The following is a 21,132-nucleotide window of genomic DNA, read 5'->3' as shown; positions in this document are numbered from 1 at the left end:
ATTATCTTAAATCGTGTCACAAATTAATAGAATATATTATCGTAGTTTGTGGATTGTATAATATGTTTAAAATCTATATGAATAGATAATACATAATACATTGGCTTGATTTAAGATAATATACCTATAGAAATTTGAAGTTATAGTGGTAATAATAATAACAGATAACGTGGTTTATACCAGCATCAGCATGACGACAATATTATCAATGATCAAATGCGCAGTTTTGATTATTTTTAACTAATTTTTCTTACTGATGTTACAATTACTTCATAAATATTTAATTCATTTTTTATTATGTAGTCGTCCTATTTGATCTCGTTCTAAAAGCAATGGGACATTAAATCCACTATTGAATGTAAATAGAAAACGTTGATCTCACATAAGCCAAGAGTACCTGTACGTTGAAGATTCTGGAGAACAAAGGTTTTTGAATTAATACTTGTCTATTACACTTTGACCTCCTCCTACCATTGTGTCCTTTGTTTTTTTCTTTTGCAACATTCTAGAATTATTGTTATTTGTTTTTATTTTCTTAATACTTTTCCTCTGTGATTTGGAATAGGTTTTATTGTATTCATGTTGTTATAATATGTTCTATAGTGTATTAGTGTTACAATTCCTTATACCTAAGAATTATTATTTTTAGACATTAAAATGCCAGAAACTGGATATCAAGTTCTTAGTTCTGAAAGAGAAGAAGAAGTTCATTTTCAATTCACCCCTAATGTAGCTAGAAGTAAGTATTCTATGATGGTTTACATTTGTTTTGAAAGATATGCATAGTAATAATAATTATATAACTATTTATTAAATAGGAACTTAAATATCTACATGTTATGACAAATTGTTATTAATATGTCATTATAAATTATTTTAGACAGATGGAATCATATAGAAGACTTGGATACATTTTTTACAAGAATCTATCTTTACCACCAAAGACACGGATTTATTTGTCTAATTCTTCAATCGGCATTAGATCTTTTACAAGTGATATTTTTGTTGGTGTTCTCTCTATTTCTGTTTTACTGCATTGACTATCCAGTACTTTTCAGGTATAATTTTATTTAAATGAGTTACTACATTGACAATTGTTTAAATAATATTTCAAACAAATTTTGTTAAATTTCTTTTTTATTCAAAATATTAATAATCTACTCTATTATATCAATAAGATATCATAAGTTATAACATTTTAAATTTGATTTTAATACTGCTAACATAAGCCATTAGTTTAAATTTTATTATTGTATGGTAATTGTTACAATTTTGAACAATGATTTATAAAACATCACATAATTTAATAATGACAAGTCAATAGTTGTATCACCTTTATTTGACTACAATACTTATTGCACTATAATAATGATATAAAATTAAATTAAATTTTCCTGTACAAAATTAATTATGATTTAAATCTACAAAGCTTGTCTTTTAAAATTTAATTAATTTTGGTATCTGTTATTAACTTATTAAATTAAAATGACTATTTTCTAAATGTTATACTTACTTTTTAAAAGGTTGAACAATAAAGTACTGATTTAGTACACCTATTTATTTTATTACTAATTTTAAAATTAAATTCAATATTTAGAGACAAACCAGCAGATTCAAACAGAGTAATAAATGGTACTGATAAAGTACGTTTATCTGATGTTTTTCTGCCTGCATCAAAATGTACTAGCAAGTTTACAATTTTCACATATCTATATATGATACCGCTATTAATGTTTGCTCTTTTCCGGCTTATGAAAGTGTTCAATGTTGCTTATCATTATGCTGATATCAAAGCATTTTATAACGTTGCTCTCCGTATACCTGATGTGAGATATTTGAAATAGTATCTTTTGGAATGTTTAAACATTTTTAAATTATTATATTCTAGAAAGAGTTACAAAACTACACTTGGCGAGAAATTATCCATAAAGTTATAGAAGCACAAAAAGAACAAAATATGTGTATACATAAACTTGATCTTACAGAACTTGACATTTATCAACGTATTTTAAGGTGAATTAACCATATTTTTAGTGTTTTTTCAAATAATTTAATATTACATCTAACTATTCTAACTACATTTTTTAAAATTATTTTTTAGAACAAAAAACTACTTAATAGCTCTTGTGAATAAATCTGTGCTTCCTACAAATTTCAACATACCATTTCTTGGTGATGTAATCTATTTTTCTCATGGAATGAAATACAATTTAAATTTGTTGCTTTTCTGTAAGTATTAAAATAAAATAATTATATTAAACAATCAAAAGTATGTTCAATTTTGTTTTACAAAATTAATATCTATGTTGTATAGATCCCTTATTAGCAATTAATAAAACAGGAAAACTCGATGAATAAATAGTTTACATGTGTATTCAATTATTAAATGTTAATTTTGTTTTTTATGCTTTGAAAATATTTATTTTTATGCATTTTCAACTACTTACTTGATAATATTTTTATTGTAGTAATTTTTAGGTTTTTACTTTTTTAAACAAAATATACTATAAAATCATTGTATAAGTCATAAGATTATCCAAATTCTATAAAAGATTATCTTTGAAAATATATTAATATTTGAGAAACGATATTAATTTCAGGGGGTCCATGGTCACCATTTGAAAATAATTGGCATCTTAAACCTGAATATAAACAACCTGGAAAGCGTTTGGAGTTGGCACAGTCAATGCGTAAAACTATTAGTTGGGTTGCTTTAATTAATGTATTGCTATCTCCAGTAATTTTTACTTGGCAATTAATTTACAAGTTGTGTGACAATGCTCAAGTAAGATATACAGTTTTAAAATATTGGTCTTGATAGTTTAAATTTGTTGTATTAATTAGATGGTAAAAAATGAACCAAGTGTACTTAGTATTCGCATGTGGTCTTTGTATTCAAAAATATATTTGCGTCATTTCAATGAACTTGACCACGAGCTCAGTGCCCGACTTAGTCGTGCGTATGTGCCTGCAGCTAAATATTTACAAAGTTTTGCTGCACCTGTTAGCGTTATAATTGCAAAGTATGGTTAAATTCTAAAATAAACTATTAACATATTAAAAATGAGTATTAACTTGTTTAAATTTTCAGGAATACAATGTTTTTCACAAGTGCTATCATGGTACCAATACTTGCATTAACTGTTTATGATGACAGCATTTTATCAATTGAACACATGATAACTATATTGAGTGGATTGTCACTATTATTTTTAATTTGTCGGTTAGTTTAGACTCATAAATCATATTGTACCATATTAATATCATAATTTTTAACAAATAATGGATTTTATAATTTTAGAAGTCTTGTCGATGATGATAAGGAAATTGTTTGCCAAGAATCATTAATGACTGCTATATTGACTGAAGTTCATTACCTTCCAGATTCGTGGGTTGGGAAAGCACATACGCAACAAGTCAGTAACCAATTTTCCCAAATTTTCCCATTCAAAGCTGTAAGTGCTATAAAATAAAAAAATAAAAATTACAAATTACGTATTGAAAGACTTATTTTATTTTCAGAATTATTTGTTTAATGAATTAATATCACCAATAGTCACTCCATTTATACTGTTTTTCTGGCTTCGTCCCAGGTCCTTGGAAATTGTAGATTTTTATCGTAACTATACTGCAGAAGTAGCAGGAGTTGGTGATGTTTGTGCTTTTTCTATGATGAATTTACGTAAAAATGGTAACCCTGCTTGGCGTTCTCCTGGCCCTTCATCGCCTGAAACCCCTACAGCTAAATTGCCTCAAGTAGATCAGGCTGAAGATGGAAAAGTGGAAATGTCTCTTCTCAGTTTCTCTGTACGCAATCCTACATGGGATCCAGTTGATATTGAAGCTAAAGAGTTTGTAGATGAAATAATTGCTAAGACTCGTCAAAAATATTCATCTACCAGCAATTCTATAATAAACCCAGTAATTTTTCTATTGAATAAACATAATTATTGATTACACAATACTTTTAACAAATTAATTTTTTTAGTTTCAACATCATGATATGATTGGTAGTACATTACATATAGCAGAAATACCTTCCTGTTTAATTGGGCTCGACCAAAGCACACGACTACTACATAAAGAAGGGTGTGTTATTTTTTTTTTAATTTAACAGTTATTTTATTTTAATAATAATGTTTTTAATTTTTAGTTTAACTGGTCGTCCAAACCGAATCAATAGTAGTTCAATAATGCGCTCATCAATATTTTCTACGTCTGATTATTTAACTTCAATAGAAGTTAATCAAAGCGCGTTGCTTTTACATAGCATTCATAGAAAGTAATCTTACATTTATTATATTATTGTATAAATAATTATACTCACATCTTCATATCTGTTGTGCTCTTTTAGACAACTCGAAGAACGAGGCAATCATGCAAGCACTTCAGTTTCTCAAACGGTTCTTAAAACCAACACCAATTTACAAGAACGAACTCCATTGCTGAAACCAGGTGCAAGAATTATCTGATTTTTATGACTTAATAAGAGCCTCAAAACTACTGTGATATTAATTAAGGTGTAGTAATATTCTTTTCCAATATTTTTGAGATTATGTTTAATATTTTCAAAGAACTGCTTTTATTGGTATAACTATTTTTAAGAAATTTTGAGATTTTGTTGTGTGACACTACTTTTTTTTTACAATAAGCTATTGTAATTATGTGTTGTTTTTTTTTTTTTTTATCATAATTATTTCGAATGTTTGATTCTAATTTTGCCCAATTGTTATAATTGAAATATAAACAATATTCTGATATTGTTTTTATGTTAAGTGACAGCTTAATCTGTAATAAAAGTAAGTCAAAACTTAAATTATTTAGTGATGATAATAAAGTTACTGTTAATCTCAATATGTTCTTAAGCAATAATTTATTTTTTTTCTATTCCTCACTGGAATGAGTCGCTCCTAAGTCCCAACTATACTGAGTGAAGCTAACCTATCTTACACCTTCCACTAGTCTCTATCTAAGACATCTTTACTCAATAAAACTGTTTTCATTTTTCATGTCATTCTGTATTCTGTCTACCCATTTCTTTCTCCAATTTTTTCCCTCTATCTCTTTCTAAATTTATTTCCATAGCCACTTACACTGCCTCTAAGTCACCTTTCTCTATAATAAAACCAAATCATTTCAATCTATTCTCTCTGATTTTATTTATGCTACCTCTATAAAATTATTTTCTCATTTTATCTATTTAGTCTACGGTTACCTATCTAGTAGATAACCATGATTTAGTTATTCCATAATTCCACATATGTCTTAAAAATTTTTTAGCCATTTTTCAGTTCAAATAGATCAATTGATCAAAAATATACATCTATAATCTTTTATATTTATCAAAATAAGAATGAAAATGTCAACATGTGTTTGGGAAAATGTGCGTATCAAAAATATATTGGACGGAAAATGTCCTACTACACCAGGGGGGGGAGGAATGTCCATATACCCCAATTTACATATATTTTTCATTTAACGTAATTTTAAATGAAAAGGATTTTCATGTGAGTTTTAAGACTAAGCTTGCGTGTAACTTATAAGTTATAAACACGATTAAAGATATCTTCAATCATGATTATAAGCAATATCCTATCGAGCTATAATTTAATTTTTTTTAAGTTATAATGCTATAATTTATTAATAATAGCAAACATAAATTTAGGCTTTAGCCGACACAGAAAAAGAACAAAATTAATTTTATAAAATAGTCTGATATTTCTAAACTGTGATAATAGACGAATACCACTAAAGCCAGTTCTATGATCTAAGACCGTGGATTAAAATGTGCAAATCTAGTGCTACAAACTATGAAGGTGGCGGTGGTGTACTATAGTACAATATGATCTAAGCATAATGGCTAATAGTGCTAATACTATAGTTCTGTGCTAGTACCAAAGATACCTATATAAACACATATGTATAATAAGTTTATCTTATAATCATATTATCATATGACAGGACAGGTAGTGATAGATTATAAAATGGTATCAGTATTACACTATCACCATTCACCACAGAATACAATGATTTGTGTTGATTTAAACCACGAACTAAGATATAGATATAAGTATATCTTAGTTCGTAATTTAAACATAATATTAAATAGGTATGAAACGTTAAACATTAATTAACATTTAAAATTATTCATTCATACCTGATTTTAATATTTTATTATTTTATTGTGCTATTGATTTCTTACCGTCCATTTACCAAAATCAAAAAATTAAAAATAATAAATGTAAGCAAACCTAATACAAGACAATTAATATTGTAAGTATGATGCTTATATAATGCCTACTAATTTAAACCTTAAGTACCATGATACGTTTTTATTGAATAAGAAAATAATATACTTATATTAAATAGATATATAATATATTGGCTGTTTTAGCTTCGGTGCATACAAATCATAAAAGGTGTAATGTAGAATATATCATAATTATTTTTTCAAAATTATTGAAAATTATGACTGACTCACAAATTGCCAGGGGCGAATTTAACATCAGCCACCTTTATCCTAAAAAAGTAACTTTTATATTACTAAATATCAGTAGTGTATTCAGAAATTTTTAAGGGGGGGCATTCTGTCTAAAACTTTATAAAACATATTGTAGTATCCGTTCATATATACAAATAAATATAAATCTTTAAAACAAAAAATTATAAATACAGCCAACAAAGGGGGGGGGGCATGGCCCCTGTAGCCTCTCCCTGGATATGCCACTGCTAAATATCATTAAATAAATTTATTTTCTCAATATATGCAATTATTTTTTCATTTAAGTATTAAAAAAGAAAACGTTCTGATTCAAGTATAATTATATTTTTTATTATTTATTATTATAAATTAAAAATGTACACAAAAAAACAAACACATCATTTAATAAATAATATATAATAATGATTAATGTTATAAATAAATAATCCTAAATGTAGGTAATTTTAAGGTTAACTATTCATGGATTTTGTTTTTTCTAGATTTCATTCTTGAAAAATAATTATCAATGATATCTTCATACTCTAATGATGAAATTAAGTCATTTTTTATCAGTGGTGTAGTCGTAAATATTTTTTTGGGTATATACTTAAATTGAGAAATATGTAATACGTCGGGGGGCTTCCAACATATTTGGTTGGGTTCCCTATATTAAGAGGTGGCCCATTTATATTGATAAACATAAGATTTGTTATATTTTTTATTGTCAATTTAGATTCTAGATCTGAACATATTATGTTCATTAAACATTAAATTAAATCCCCGTTCACATTAGTATATTTAATTCCTGTATTTCTTCATTAATTGTATTATTATGAATAAAGTTTCTCATTCCTTGTACTAGTACAAATGTATTTAATACAATTCTACGGCCCAATTGTTTTAAAACAGTATTAATGTTTTTGAAAATATTTTTTTACATAGTTTCAAATTGTTAAAAAAAAACAACGTTTTAATTAAAAAATTATATTTTTAAATAATTTTTATCCTTATAATTTTTTAAGTTTTTTACTTTTTTAAATGACAATATAGATTTTTAATTTCATATTCTAAAGCAGAATAATTTTTTGAGTATTTTGATACATAAAAATCAAATTTAGGGCGAGTAGTTTATGAGATAAGTATTTAAAGTTTAGATGTGCGATATTTTGTATTATAAAATATATATTAGGTGCTTTTGCCCTACACTGAATCAGAGTCGTAATCGTGGAAATACGGAGTATCTTATTGTTCCTATATTATTTGGGAGATAGAGAAAACAAATGTGTACCTTAAGTTTATTACATATAAAAACAAAATAAATATTCAATACAATTTCACCGCTCTGTGCGACCGCATAGTTTGCAATACTAAAAATCAGCGCCCCTGTAGGTTGTCATCTAATGTCTAAACAGTCTACGTTTGTCATGATAATAATATGGTATATAATTATTGTTATATATCTACTTATATCATACAAATATGAATTCTGGATTGTATCTTTAAAAATAATAATTAATAGATAAATGTAAAGTAAGGTAATAATTTAATTCATATGGGAGTTGACAATAACGTTTGTATTAGAGAAAAACATAAAATAAATAATAATGTACCCTATAAGGGTATAACATTATGTCCAAATATGTTAAAATTATAGATAGGCTAACGAACACATTAATGTACCTTTGAATAAAATAATAACACTTAAAAAGACACCCACTTCAGTGGGGATATATCCCGCATATCCCACTCGTAAATACGCCACTGCACAGTGGCACAATCACATACATATTATATGATATAAGTGGTCTCCGTTTTACTCGCCACGAGTCATTTTCAAAGATAGCGCCTTGCTATGTTCCACCTGTCTTATAAAAATGTAACATTGCCAACGATTGCTTTATAATGTAATACAGGCAGCACAGCGATCGACAGGACGCGTAAATATTTATATTTTATATAATAAGATATATATATATATATGACGTACGTAAATAGTCCCTATAGTTAGAAGCGGTTCATGTTATATGGTAGTGTGTTGGTAAATATAAAAGTTTTATACTTTTCCTGTACTTAAGCTCGGTTTTGACATAAACACACATGTTATCAACTAAAATGAAAAAAATCAACGATTACTCAATGAACTAAGCACACAGCAAAAAACGTGAAGTTCGATTTACTTAGAACTTAATATAAATATAAATTCATATTTTTGTAGGCTTATATAGTTTTAGAAGTATTTAGTTGGTATATTATATTAAAAGATCAATTTAATAAAATAATATAAGTAATACATATATGTATTATTATAATATATCGCAGGCATGATGAAGGATCAATTTGAAAGAGAAGGATGAAAAAAGAAATCGCAAGCTCAGAGTAGAGCGCATTATAACAATAATCAATAAGTAGGTATATCATATTATATAATGTCGGACGAAGATCCATTATCCATAAACGCACTGCCCGACGAGATTTTGCTGTACGTATTCCGAACGCTGTCCGCCACGGAGTTCGTCGCGACCTTGCCGCTCGTTTGCGAACGATGGTCACGGATAATCGCGTCGGACTCGTGTACGCTAAAGCGGATCGGCATGCACCACGCGAACGCGATCGCAGCTGTTGAGTTCTTCTACTTCCGGGACGAAAGCGAACGGTCGCAGATGTTCCACTGGCCGTCCGACGATTACGGGCGGCTGTTGCGGATGACGACCGCGCAATGTACCGGTCATGACTATCGCGGCGGTGCTGCAAGGCGGGTGGGTTACGCAAACGCGTTCTACTTGTGCGCCCGGTACGAAGACATCTGCGGACACGTTGCCGCGCTAGTGATCTCGTCCAATCTATCCGTGTACGCTACCGACGGGTTCACGTTTGTCGATCGACTGACCACGTTGGTCCTGCACGGCGTCCGGATCCGGGAGGCGGACCAGTACACGCTCGCCGAACTGGGTACAGTGTACGTAAACGTGCTAGACGTGGTGTACGTGAAATGTTCGTTGGCCCTGCGCTTCGATCTAAAGTTTCTGCACGCCGGGTTTGAGCAGCTGCGGCGATTCCGGGTCGACCACAACGCCGTTGGCGTTCGTTTCCTGGACGACCTGTTGCACACACACCGCCACACGCTGGAAACGGTCGTGCTGAGCGATTGCACGGTGACCGGTGACCGATGGATAGATGTTCTGTCGGATAGGCTTCGCGGACGGACTGTCAACCGCTTGAGCATGCACAGTGCGTACTTCACGGACAGATGCGTGAATCAGTTTCTGAACTCTGCCGACTTGGTCCTGCCTGATGATAGATCCAACGTGATCATTGATAGTGATCTAAGTAGGATCTCGTTTTCCATTAACATCGATCCATTATAATGATTTTGTTTATCAAAAATGTGCTAAACAAATGATAAAGTAAAGAATAAAATAAAAATCCCGTTTTTGTTCTCGAGCAATGAGTATGCGTAAAACGATGTGGATGTGTATTATTCATCGAATTTCCGTGCAGTTTCCGGTTATTTGTTATTATAACAATACTATAACATAAATATACTAAAATATTATTATATCATATATTTATTAAGTACAGTTACCTAAATATAAACAAATTTGTGATATTTTCATATTTTATTTTAGTTCATGAGCTTGTGTTAATTATTTAGGACAAATGTAAAATTATAATTTAATTTAATTATATTATATATTTATTACATTTTATTGTTAAAAATATAAACTTAATTGTTGTATTAGGTATTATATACTGAAAGGTTGTTATACCGAGTACCTACTGCATATCACTACAGTTGTATTTCAAAATCATATATTTAATACATTAATGTTGTTATTAAATATTAAGTAATTCTATCATTTATAAATAGTTACATACGGTTATGTATATTTATTAATTTGTATCTTAATACTCATGGCTAATAGCCTATGATGTTGAAGTTTTTATTTAATAATAATAATAAAAAAAATACTATTACATCCACTTTCCTCGGTATATTTTATACGAATAGTATAAAAATAGTTTACACAGGAAAAGTATATATAATGAATATTAATATAATGTATTAATAACTATTATATTATACTATAGGTAAATATATTTTATTTAAGTGTACCAAATTTGCCACTCCAATCATCTGATTACTTTGTCTGTAGGGTAACCCGACACTGATATTATATATTTATTAAGTACAACAGTAATAAAAATTAATTAATATAAATAATAAGACTATTATATTTAAAAATAAATTGACTTAGGTATTCAATTAAATTTTAAATAATAATCATAAATGTAATGTACACAGATTATATTGCAATAAAAATGTGTATAGGTTGTCACTTGTTGTGGTTAGGTACTTATTAGTTTGCAATCACCTTCAATTTAGGCTAAAATTATGGCAGTAAACAACTTTCAGTTTTAGGTAATCCTAAACCCTTCTAGTTCTATTGTTGCAAATGCATGTATTATATACACAGGGCTGCACCCCATAGCGCAATAAAAAAATAAATCTTTTTAACAAACCATAAGTGCAAATAAACTTTACAAAAACAGAATATTTTATCAAAATAATATTATAGTTATTAAACTTTTATCAATTTCAATTGATCTCGATCACTGTTGTTTTTGAAATATAAAAATAGTATAAATATAATGAACATCAAATTTTAAACTGAAACTTGATAAATGGGTACAATATTGTATTAGATAATACAATTTATTTTTGCGCTTTTATATCAATAAAAAGCCAATTTGCGCTTTTGGGTTTTACTGTGTTAATGAGAAATGTGAGAAGTTCTCACTGAAAACAGCACATAACCCAAAAAATGAACGATGAGCAATTGAAAACATTAAAATTGTTTTATAAAAGATAAATAATAATAATGCGCAAATGATGTACAACTGACACGACACTTGGGATTTAAGTAGTATACTCGTAATTCCAGTAACAGTGTAATGATCCTGAATTCTCTTCCATATCTGGGCCCCAAATTGGATGCATCAATTAAGTTTTATAATGCAATTTTAGTATGAAAACATTCTAGCATTCTGCCAACTACTTTATGTTTTTATAATACATATAGCCCATATAGGGTAATTCTTCAAGTATGTTAACATCTATTTTTCTTTTAATAATTAATTAAGGTAATCTAATACTGATTTTTTAAATTTTTAAATACACTTACTTAAGCATCATATTTTCAATTAAAAATTTGTATAGTACAAGTTAAGGGTCTTGTATGGCGATAAAAGCTTCTTTTTTCAAATAAAAAATGCCTTTTACTCTTGAAAATTGTTATAGAGTTAACTTCTAGGTTCCATCATGCTACAATCTCAAGAAATATAAAGTTAAAGAGAATACGACCAAATTTAATTAGAAAAAGAAGTTTTTCTTAAAGAAAATAATAAACACTTGTTTTTAAATAATATATTTAAAACGTACACAATATATTATATATGAATATACTGATTCAATGTGTAATTTTTTATTTGTACATATAATCATCGGTAATTTCTTTAAGTATAAAATTTAACTGTGGGAGCTAAGGCGATTTGCTAATATACATATATGTTTTTTTCCGTACAGTATTTGCATAAACATGAGATGTCATAAGTACTTAATAAATATAATTGTACATATTTTATAATTATACTAATAGAAAACGCTTCATGCACATTTTAATCAAAATAAAAACAACAAAAAATATAAAAATTTAAATAAAGTTTTATAGCAATCAGCGTTCATTTTATTATACACTCGTGTATACATTTTAAAATCTACAAAAAAAAATATTGGAAAACAAAAAAAAAAATGTTTTACATAGGTATATTTTCTATTGAAAAATATTTTGGTGTGTTAATAATTTGTAATAAATGTATACATGTACATTGTACATAAGATAAATAGTCAAAAAATATTATTATTAATATATTAAATAACAAATATAATATTTCAACAGCTCTTCATTTGACAATATCACACGGTCATTTGAAAAATCACGTAACGCTTTTTTTTTTAATGTAGAACTTTTAGACATTAAAATAATATTTATATTAAAAATTCAGACTAGTTCTTTCTAAAAAAAAAAGATATAATAATAATAATAATAATAATAATAATAATAAAAAAAAAGGCATTGAACATACATTTTTCATCTAATACTTAGAGAATGAACATTTTGTTGTCTCTAAAGCGCTGTCGTATAATACTACATAGGTAAATAATACTTTTACAAATAAAATTAAACCAGATCATCCGGTGTTATGACTGCAGACTATTAATTCTGTTCCCGTAACTTAGCGTCACAGGATTAAATAAAATATGTTAGCTTACATTATGATTGTAATAGTATTGGCTCCATGATTGAGTTTAAAGCTTTAGGGCTTTCCACATTATTTTCATATAGGTCTTTGGCTTTCAATAACCGCTCAGCTCCTTTAAGTAGTAATTTAAAAATATTATAAAAATATGTAAAACATCAGAATAGTATCTTATTTAAACATACCAGAAGGTCGAAGTACTAAATAGTGTAGGATATCGGACAATGAAAGTATTCCAATGACTTTGTCCTCTGTATCTACAACAACTAACCTATGCACCTAAAAAACAATTGAAAAATAAAAAATAAAATTGTATAAAAATTAATCTTAAGCTTTCTTACTTCAGCACGAACAATTTTTTCAATTACACTAAATAATGTATCAGTCAGATGGCATTTTTGTACACCTTCAAACCAATCACTTCGATACTCATTGGCTTGTTTTAGAGTAACATCTAAATTATTATACGTACGTTCTGCAGCTAAATTCTAATAACATAAGACATTAATCAAATAAATATTTTTAATTATTAATATTATTAATAACTTACAATGACGTCAAATTTAGCAAATATATCAACAAGTCGACCTTCTTGATCAACCATAGGTAAAGCAGATACTCTGCGTTCAACAAATTTCTTTAATGCTAATATAATAGATGTTTCTTCGGACACTGTCTCTATATTTTCATAAGTGCCAATTTTTAGTTCCTCTAGACTCTGAGACAAATATGCAGGTTTTGGTAAATCATTTATCTAAAATGTAAATATAAGATTAATTAATATAATACACAATATACAATCTATTGGATTAATAAAAAAAAAAAAATATGAAAAAAAAAATAATAAAATTCAATACCCTTACGTAAAGAAGAAGAAAACGTAGTATGCGTTTATGCGTCACAATATAAAGAACATTTCCAGTTGCAGGATCAATTACTGGAAGCCTATGTATTTTATTATTTATTAAAGTTTGAATGGCAAAATATAATGACATATCAGGGCCAATTGATATTAATTCTTGTGGACGTTCTTGATGTAATTCGTCTAAAATATAAATTATTATTTTTAAAAACTTCTCTTTTAGAATATACCAATATTATATATTATTATTTTTTACTTCTCCAGGTATCCAGCTTATGTTCTTCTAATTCCTCCATACTCGAAGATGAAGAAGAGTAATACTTCTGTAGTATCCTGATAAAATCTGTAATAGTTAGCATGCCCACAAATTGTTGACGCTTGTTGTCCCATAATGGAGCAGCTCGCACACCATTGTAGACCAAAGCGAAAAATGCCTTTTTTACAATTAATTGTGTATCGAATACAACCAATTTTGCACTGGTTGGTATGAGATCATAAGTTTTATGGAAGCGAAAAAATTTCACAAATATCTGACTTTCGTCTTCGACTGAAAATTAAAAAGATAATGTTTAATATTTAACTCAAGCATATTATAGGTAACTTTTTATAATTTTAGTTCATAACTTACCCAGGTCTTTTATTTTTACTTTTTCTAAGAATGGATCAGCAACAGGAAGCTAAAAACATAAATACAAATATTGAGTATATAAATACATTATATTCAAGCATTTGAAAAAGGTATTTGAATACTTACTCCTCGGGAATCTCTAAACAATATTGCTGCATGTGTAGGATCTAAAAGGCCATCAGAGTTTTTCCTTGAATTAGATATAGTGCCCAGAGACAGTCGACGGGTTTCAGGGTCTAGAGAACTTCTACGTAATAGGGCTCCTGAAAAATAAAAATATTCAATACGTTATTCATTAAATTTTATAAGAGCAAAAATAATGGAAAACATGAATTATTCATATAAGTATCATTTTATTTTACGATAAACATCGCAATATTATTTGTGTATTATATTTATTCTTGTTGTTGTGGCCTTTCAATGTCAATGGGTCATGATGATCATAATGCACATATTACAGATGACAATATAGAAATCAAAATGACAAATTTAATGACCAATTGTATATTATACATGTGTAACATAATGTTTTAATCAGTATTTAAAGAGCAATATCTTGAAATGTTAAAAAAAATTGTAATTATAAAATTCTTATAAGTAGATTATAGGAATAATAAGATATTAATACTATCAAAGCAAAAATGTATCATCTATATTACATGATATAAAATAAAATAATATGATAAACTATTTTACAGGACAACAAAAACAAATAATATATTTATACAAAATATTTGATTAATTTCATAGAAATCAGAAAACAATTTTAATGATAATTATTATCTCATGTCATAAAAGGGCAAGGAATAATAAACTAAGTGTCAATCGAAAAAAAATTAGCAATATTATTTTACAGTACCATAAATGCATAACATCTATTAACATTAATCAGTATCAAATATAGTTTCAACGTAGGCACGTCAAAGGTGTAATTTCTCAGTATTTGCAATGCATATAAATTAAATCATAATTTGTAAATTGTGTCTAAAATGATTTAACTAACACTAATCAAATTGTAAAACTTATATTTAGTGAAGTAAAATCATGTTTTATAATTATTGGAAGAGTGACACAATATAATTATATAGTAGCATGAGAAACAATATACAATAAACTATGTATGTAAAATATAATAACTTATAATTGATAAGTTACAATGTACACTAAACGATTAATGCAAGTTGAAAATCTTCTTATAATGATATACAGAGTGTATCACAATAATTTGCCACATTTAAATGTAAAATTGTCATATCTTAATGATACACCTCATACTGATAACTGATGATAAACTAGCATTTTCCCACATTTAGTTTTAATTTTAAAATACAACATTACAACCATTGATTTAAAGATAATGGCAGAGGAAAAACCGTTCACATATAAATTTAAGTACCTGCAATCTGTGTACTAGCGTGTAAATACATATTTTTTTCAAATTTACAATAAAAAACGACGATAAAAAATAATAAATGAGTTGAAGGTGTAAATAATACATAAAAGTTCATTACATATTGAATCTAAATTTTCAAAAGAAAATTAGAATTTTTATTGTATTAATAACCAAAAATGTATTGGTACAGAATTAAAAAATAAAGTAACAATAATTAAATAAAAAATAATGTCTCACATAAATTTTATTAAATAAATAAGTTTATTTTGCTTTCCATTTATTGAATTAGCAATACAATATACCACACATGTATTTCAATTAATGTAAATGATTGTCCTCCACCAAAAACGATTATAACAACACTCACAAAAGGTATTATTTTTAAACTAAATAAACAAAATAAATCATTTTTTTTTATGAAACTTGAACTGTGCTAATAACAATGATATAATTGCCATATAAGTAATTAAAGCACAATTATTGGAGATCTCTTAAAATAAAAACGATGTGGCAGTCATATTTAATTTTGATTAAATGTTATAAACGTTTTATAATATTATATAACCAAGCACATTATATATTATATTGCCAGTACTGTAGTATATACAAAGCGCTTCTATTATTTCAAGTATTCGGTATTCATTTATATTAAATAAATTCGCGGCCGGCTCATAATATATTAAGATGTAATTTCTAAATTTTTTTGTAGTTACTGTTAACGGGTTTACAGTAATTTTAATATAATAATTACATATTATATATTCTATATATCCAAAACTTTATTCTTATTTTTATCATATTCCTATTTTTAATGGTTTTAATAGAACACACTGAGCATAGCAAGTTGAAGAGAAAAAAAAAACACGAGTTCCATATAAAACGAATTAACAACATCATAATCTCTGTGTAATGTACAACGTATAATATATGTATATATATATTGTTATGCGTTGTCGTTTTATCAACAGTAATTATATCGAATAATGACCAAGTTTTTTCATGATCTTCTTTTTTTCTCATAAATAACACGTCAAGTCGTAACGTTGTACACTTTACACAATTCCAACATAAACGTCAACGCAATCAAACTAAATAACAAACAGCCATTTAAAATGCGAGGACGAAAAGAACAAAATTTTATGACGTAGGTACATGTAGGAACGTAAAAAAATTCACAAAATCATAGTATGCTCAAAAAAAAAAAAAATAACGAATATAAATTAAATGTACACAGACAGAAGCAGAAAGGCGTGCACATTTATCGTCACTATATATTTATAACAAACATGTTTAACTTTAACGACATGCTACACGTATACCTTTGATAACTGTTCTATAGTGTAGAAAAACACAATGCGAATCTTATCTGTAATATAGTGACGTAGTATTTGACATCTCGGCTATTATTGTTACTTTTTACTTATTTACCCTTCGCGAGAAAACGACTCTGAAGCTGTCGACGAGTACGTATCGGTTGTTCGTTACCGCATGGATTGAAACCGGTTGCGCTAAACCAGTTATAAAGTTTCAAGTGTACGGACTACCACACATACAATTAATATTATATCAGTTAAAATCGCATTAGATCTATATGTTCCGCGAATTCCTTCTTTTTCTCGTTCACTTGATGTGGTGTAAAAAAAAACCCAACCGTGCTGAACCTCAAGGACTTTCGTTAATAATAATCGTAACATATTACTTGTTGTTAATACTATACATAATTTATAATATAATAAATAAAATAAAAACAGCCTTTGACGTATATTTTCCTTCATGGTTCCCAGTGAGAATTCCATAATCACTAAACAACAGTGATTCACTGTAAGTTCATATAATATAGTTACGTGATATCTATAAAGCCAGGTTTCACTATATTTTAAGTGTGAAATCTGGCTTGATTATCAATAATTATGTTAACCCAAGCGACCGCAGCACACGTAGAAATTATTGAAGGGAAGGTTGGTGAACCCTGCGCTCGCACATTTTAGCAAATGTTTGATGGGAAAATTATTATGGTTATTGCTAATCAAATTTATATAATACTTTTAGAGGACTAGAGCCGTTGTAGACGTGGAATCTAGGAGAAAAAAGCCACGTGATAAAAAAAATTTATAGAACAAAAAAAAAACAGATTTACAAGACAATGTATTATTATTTATTTAAAAATTTATGATCATTTAATACGACTTGCAATAATAATAATAATTAATAAAAACAAACAATTAAAAATAATTAAAATAATCGTATTACGTAAGTCATAGCTGTCAACTATTCATAAATTATTGTCCGTTGGCGACGTAGTGTATTTTTTACGCATGTTTTCTTCATTTTGGGGGGGGGGGATTTTTCTACTGGAAATTCAGCTATTTTTGTTTTGCCAAACAACTTAAATCATATTTTTTTTATTAGTGTCTAAACAAATGTGATTGTGATCTATACTAATTTTTAAAAACGATAGTTTCACTTTTCTGTTTGATTTTTGGTTTGTTGTTCATTATTAATAGTTTTCATATACGACATTCCATGTTTATGACGGATATTACAAATAGTTAAAAGTAGAACGCATGTGACGAGATTTTTTTGTTAAGCTTATTTGGTGTATTTTTTATTCAGTGGCTTTTTTGTCGGAGGCCTTTTTATCTTAATACGATGGTTGTGATATCAAGTATTCTCTTTAGACACTACATACAATAACATAATTCAACTGAATCAATGTTAATGAATTATGATTTTATATTAAACTATACAGATATGAGACGAAAAATACATAATACAATTTTAATACAAGCATTTTGAGCCATGAGTATGATGGTTACAGATATATTATTTATTATATTGTGAACAGGTTTTCGGATATATTTTGATAACAATATAATATAATAATTTATAAGTATATTATTATACTATACTATAGTTCTATAGTAGTATACTAAAGTATAGGTAGTGTTATAGTACAGTCATCAATCGCGGAATTCAGTGCAAATAGCCATTGGTCGGAAATGATCTGCGTCGATGACCGGTTGAAAAAAAATCGAAAACAAAATTCAAGGTTGCTGTGACTACCGAAATACACGTTTCTACGATGTTCCGTGTCACTGTATTATAATTTATAATACTATGCGTATATATTATATTATACGTATAATATTATGCAAAAGGTGACCACCACAATTGGAAAACTATACATAGGACATTATTAATTAATTAGACCGATAAACTGCACAATAGACATTATTATTATTTATCGGTGTGAACTAATTTTTTTTTAAGATATATAGACTTCGTACACGACAGAAAATAATCATATAACATATAACTTTATATGACGCCAATGAATAGAGTAAAATCATATTATACATGGTAGTATTACTTTCTTTGTAAGCTTATAAATTATAAAGCCGATAAAGGTACCTACAGCAGAGATGTACCTATTATAGTATACTATTAACTATAGGTATACTGTATAAAAAAGTGCGTTTTGGTAAGAGTAGGTGAATGCAACGACGAAAAAATCTTGGAAATCGTACTTTTTTGTACCATAAGGCTATATTATTATACAAACAAATACGTCAGCGGTCACTGATCGGTACACGTGATTCTTTTTCATGTTTTTCAATTTTATTTACAATTATTTCATTTCTGTTTTTTTTTATTATTATTTATTATTATAGGAACTTCGTCTTCCGAAACGACATCATTAATGTTTGTACGGTTTATTGCGCCTCGAACAAATAATTATTCTTAATATACACTTTTTTTGCGAAGATAATATATTATTTTTTCTAACTAACAAAAAAGAAAAACGGAATATCTCGGATTTGATGACAAAGTGTGTAACAAATACGCGCAGAGAAGAAAGCAAGTGCCAATTACTGGTTAGTATAGATAATAATATAATGATATTATATAATACCAAGTGTGGTGCGATAATAACATAAAAAAAAAAACATTTAGGTTTTACACGCAGAATACAAGATCATTAATTAAAGCTATAAATTACGATAGGGGTATGTAGATAAAAAAAATTAATTTGGTAATATATCGTTTTCCAACTGATCGGTAAAATAATCGATAGCCCACAATTGTACGTCGTAGGTACCAAGTAAAAATAATAATATTCGTATATCTACAAAGTGTCACAAAGGTTATAAGTCAAGTATCATCCTCAGAGATGAACCACAATATTTCAATGAAGTTATTTCTTTAAATTGTTGAAATTTAGTCTCTAAAATCAGAATTTTCTCATAGATTTCTATTAAAAAAGCAGCATTTAAATATAAATTATTAAATTTACCACTGGAGATACTTTGAGACTATTAGAACATATTGTATAGTTTTTCATATAACATACATCTCTATATCAATCATTAGCTCATACTTCATAGTACCTTCTTTCAAAATGCTCTCGAATATCTTATACGCGTCGCCGCTGTCAAGCCGTCGTCGAGCTGAGCTAGCCTGTTGCTGTTGCAATAGCGTTTTCCTAGCGCCGTCGTCCAGAGACTTCGACCGGTTTCGGAATTGTCCGTCTTTAGGCACATCCAACAGACACGACGCGTGTTGGTGGCTAGTTGCTCGTTCCACCGACAACACTGCAGACGGCAATTGCTGCTGTGGCGTCGGCACCACAAGTGCGGAACTGTTGGTGACTGGCAACGATGCGGCGCTATTTTTCGCGGTGCCGGTGAGTGCGCGGTAAGCGTCATGCAAGAACGACGTGCGCGGCGATGATCGCCTGCTCGGGCTCGGCGACCGGGACGACGGCGACAGCGAGTAAACGTTCTTCGGCACAGATTTTGGCGCGATCGGCTCATCGTCCGGCGGCGTGATATGACACACCACGTGTGGCTTGGGCATAACTAGACGCAATGGCTTGGCCGCCTCCACTTCCATCGTTACGCGTCCGTTACCGTACGTCACAGAACAATAATATATATATATATCGACGGGGGTCGTTCCAGAAAAATAATAAAATAATATTTCTATCTGCAGAATGACGGACTTGTATGTAGAGTATATTAATATAGTCGTTTTCCTTCGCGTATTATTCGTTCGCTGTACGGCATATAATATAATATAATATTATTATATGTGTGTGTGTATGCACACCGTTCGGTCGGTTTTGCGTGTACACAATATATAATAATAATTATAATATTAAATCTTGCCGTGTACGCAGAAAATTACAAACGGAATCGACGCACGACGCAGCAGTTCTACCCGACGACTGCAGTGGAACATGCAGCAGTTGTGCGCGATAGTACAATAGCACGTTGCAGTGCTGGCCTGACGCGCGCGCACGCGAGAAAAACGAGCGTGGCGAAAAACGTGCGCGTACGACTGGTTCGAAAAAACGAAGCGCGGCAACCCGGGCCGCCACTGTGCACTACTACCACCACGATCGAGCACCGGCGGCTGTAGCGACTGCGGCGGCGGTGGTGTTTCCTTCT

General features: G+C 28.9%; 3 protein-coding genes across 6 annotated transcripts in view; 2 read left to right on the top strand and 1 right to left on the bottom strand.

The window, feature by feature from the left end:
• Window positions 1-213: 213 nt before the first annotated feature.
• On the top strand, window positions 214-4,660 carry LOC113549940 (autophagy-related protein 9A). 2 transcript variants are annotated; one of them, XM_026951475.1, is made up of 14 exons: window positions 214-426; window positions 650-739; window positions 881-1,058; window positions 1,598-1,826; window positions 1,889-2,013; window positions 2,102-2,229; window positions 2,601-2,785; window positions 2,845-3,023; window positions 3,092-3,223; window positions 3,302-3,455; window positions 3,523-3,921; window positions 3,989-4,089; window positions 4,154-4,282; window positions 4,355-4,472. In XM_026951475.1, the coding sequence occupies exons 2-14, from the start codon at window positions 658-660 to the stop codon at window positions 4,470-4,472; spliced, it is 2,139 nt and encodes a 712-aa protein (XP_026807276.1). In that variant the 5' UTR covers window positions 214-426; window positions 650-657. The 2 variants fall into 2 exon arrangements, with proteins under 2 accessions (XP_026807276.1, XP_026807275.1); XM_026951474.1 differs by lacking the exon at window positions 214-426 and having other exon boundaries at window positions 658-739; window positions 4,355-4,660.
• A 1,381-nt stretch (window positions 4,661-6,041) lies between these two features.
• Window positions 6,042-10,102, top strand: LOC113547814. The gene is made up of 2 exons (XM_026948332.1): window positions 6,042-6,273; window positions 8,801-10,102. The coding sequence occupies exon 2, from the start codon at window positions 8,908-8,910 to the stop codon at window positions 9,844-9,846; it is 939 nt and encodes a 312-aa protein (XP_026804133.1). The 5' UTR covers window positions 6,042-6,273; window positions 8,801-8,907; the 3' UTR covers window positions 9,847-10,102.
• Window positions 10,103-12,360: 2,258 nt separating this feature from the next.
• The window catches only part of LOC113549878 (5'-AMP-activated protein kinase subunit gamma), a 39,907-nt gene continuing 31,135 nt past the window's right edge, over window positions 12,361-21,132 (bottom strand). For 2 of the 3 annotated variants that reach the window (XM_026951373.1, XM_026951372.1), the window contains exons 8-15: window positions 14,416-14,552; window positions 14,290-14,338; window positions 13,918-14,208; window positions 13,657-13,844; window positions 13,350-13,553; window positions 13,141-13,287; window positions 12,985-13,078; window positions 12,361-12,914 (exon numbers count right to left, since the gene is read on the bottom strand). In XM_026951373.1, coding sequence (XP_026807174.1) covers window positions 12,814-12,914; window positions 12,985-13,078; window positions 13,141-13,287; window positions 13,350-13,553; window positions 13,657-13,844; window positions 13,918-14,208; window positions 14,290-14,338; window positions 14,416-14,552 — 1,211 coding nt within the window. In that variant the 3' untranslated portion in view covers window positions 12,361-12,813. The remainder of the gene's footprint in view (window positions 12,915-12,984; window positions 13,079-13,140; window positions 13,288-13,349; window positions 13,554-13,656; window positions 13,845-13,917; window positions 14,209-14,289; window positions 14,339-14,415; window positions 14,553-21,132) is intronic. The other variant, XM_026951374.1, reaches the window with a different exon arrangement.

The sequence above is a fragment of the Rhopalosiphum maidis genome, chromosome 1 (assembly GCF_003676215.2).
Source record: "Rhopalosiphum maidis isolate BTI-1 chromosome 1, ASM367621v3, whole genome shotgun sequence".
Lineage (NCBI taxonomy): Eukaryota > Metazoa > Arthropoda > Insecta > Hemiptera > Aphididae > Rhopalosiphum > Rhopalosiphum maidis.
Note: the sequence above shows the minus strand (reverse complement) of the source record. Positions and strands in the feature narration are given on the sequence as shown.

What these genes read in the sequence shown, in the direction of transcription:
- LOC113549940 (XM_026951474.1), top strand. Translation starts at nt 658, where the DNA reads ATGCCAGAAACTGGATATCAAGTTCTTAGTTCTGAAAGAGAAGAAGAA. An exon ending in CACCCCTAATGTAGCTAGAA is followed by an intron (nt 740 to 880) that starts GTAAGTATTCTA and finishes AAATTATTTTAG; the next exon opens with ACAGATGGAATCATATAGAA. An exon ending in TTTAAATTTGTTGCTTTTCT is followed by an intron (nt 2,230 to 2,600) that starts GTAAGTATTAAA and finishes TATTAATTTCAG; the next exon opens with GGGGTCCATGGTCACCATTT.
- LOC113547814 (XM_026948332.1), top strand. Translation starts at nt 8,908, where the DNA reads ATGTCGGACGAAGATCCATTATCCATAAACGCACTGCCCGACGAGATT.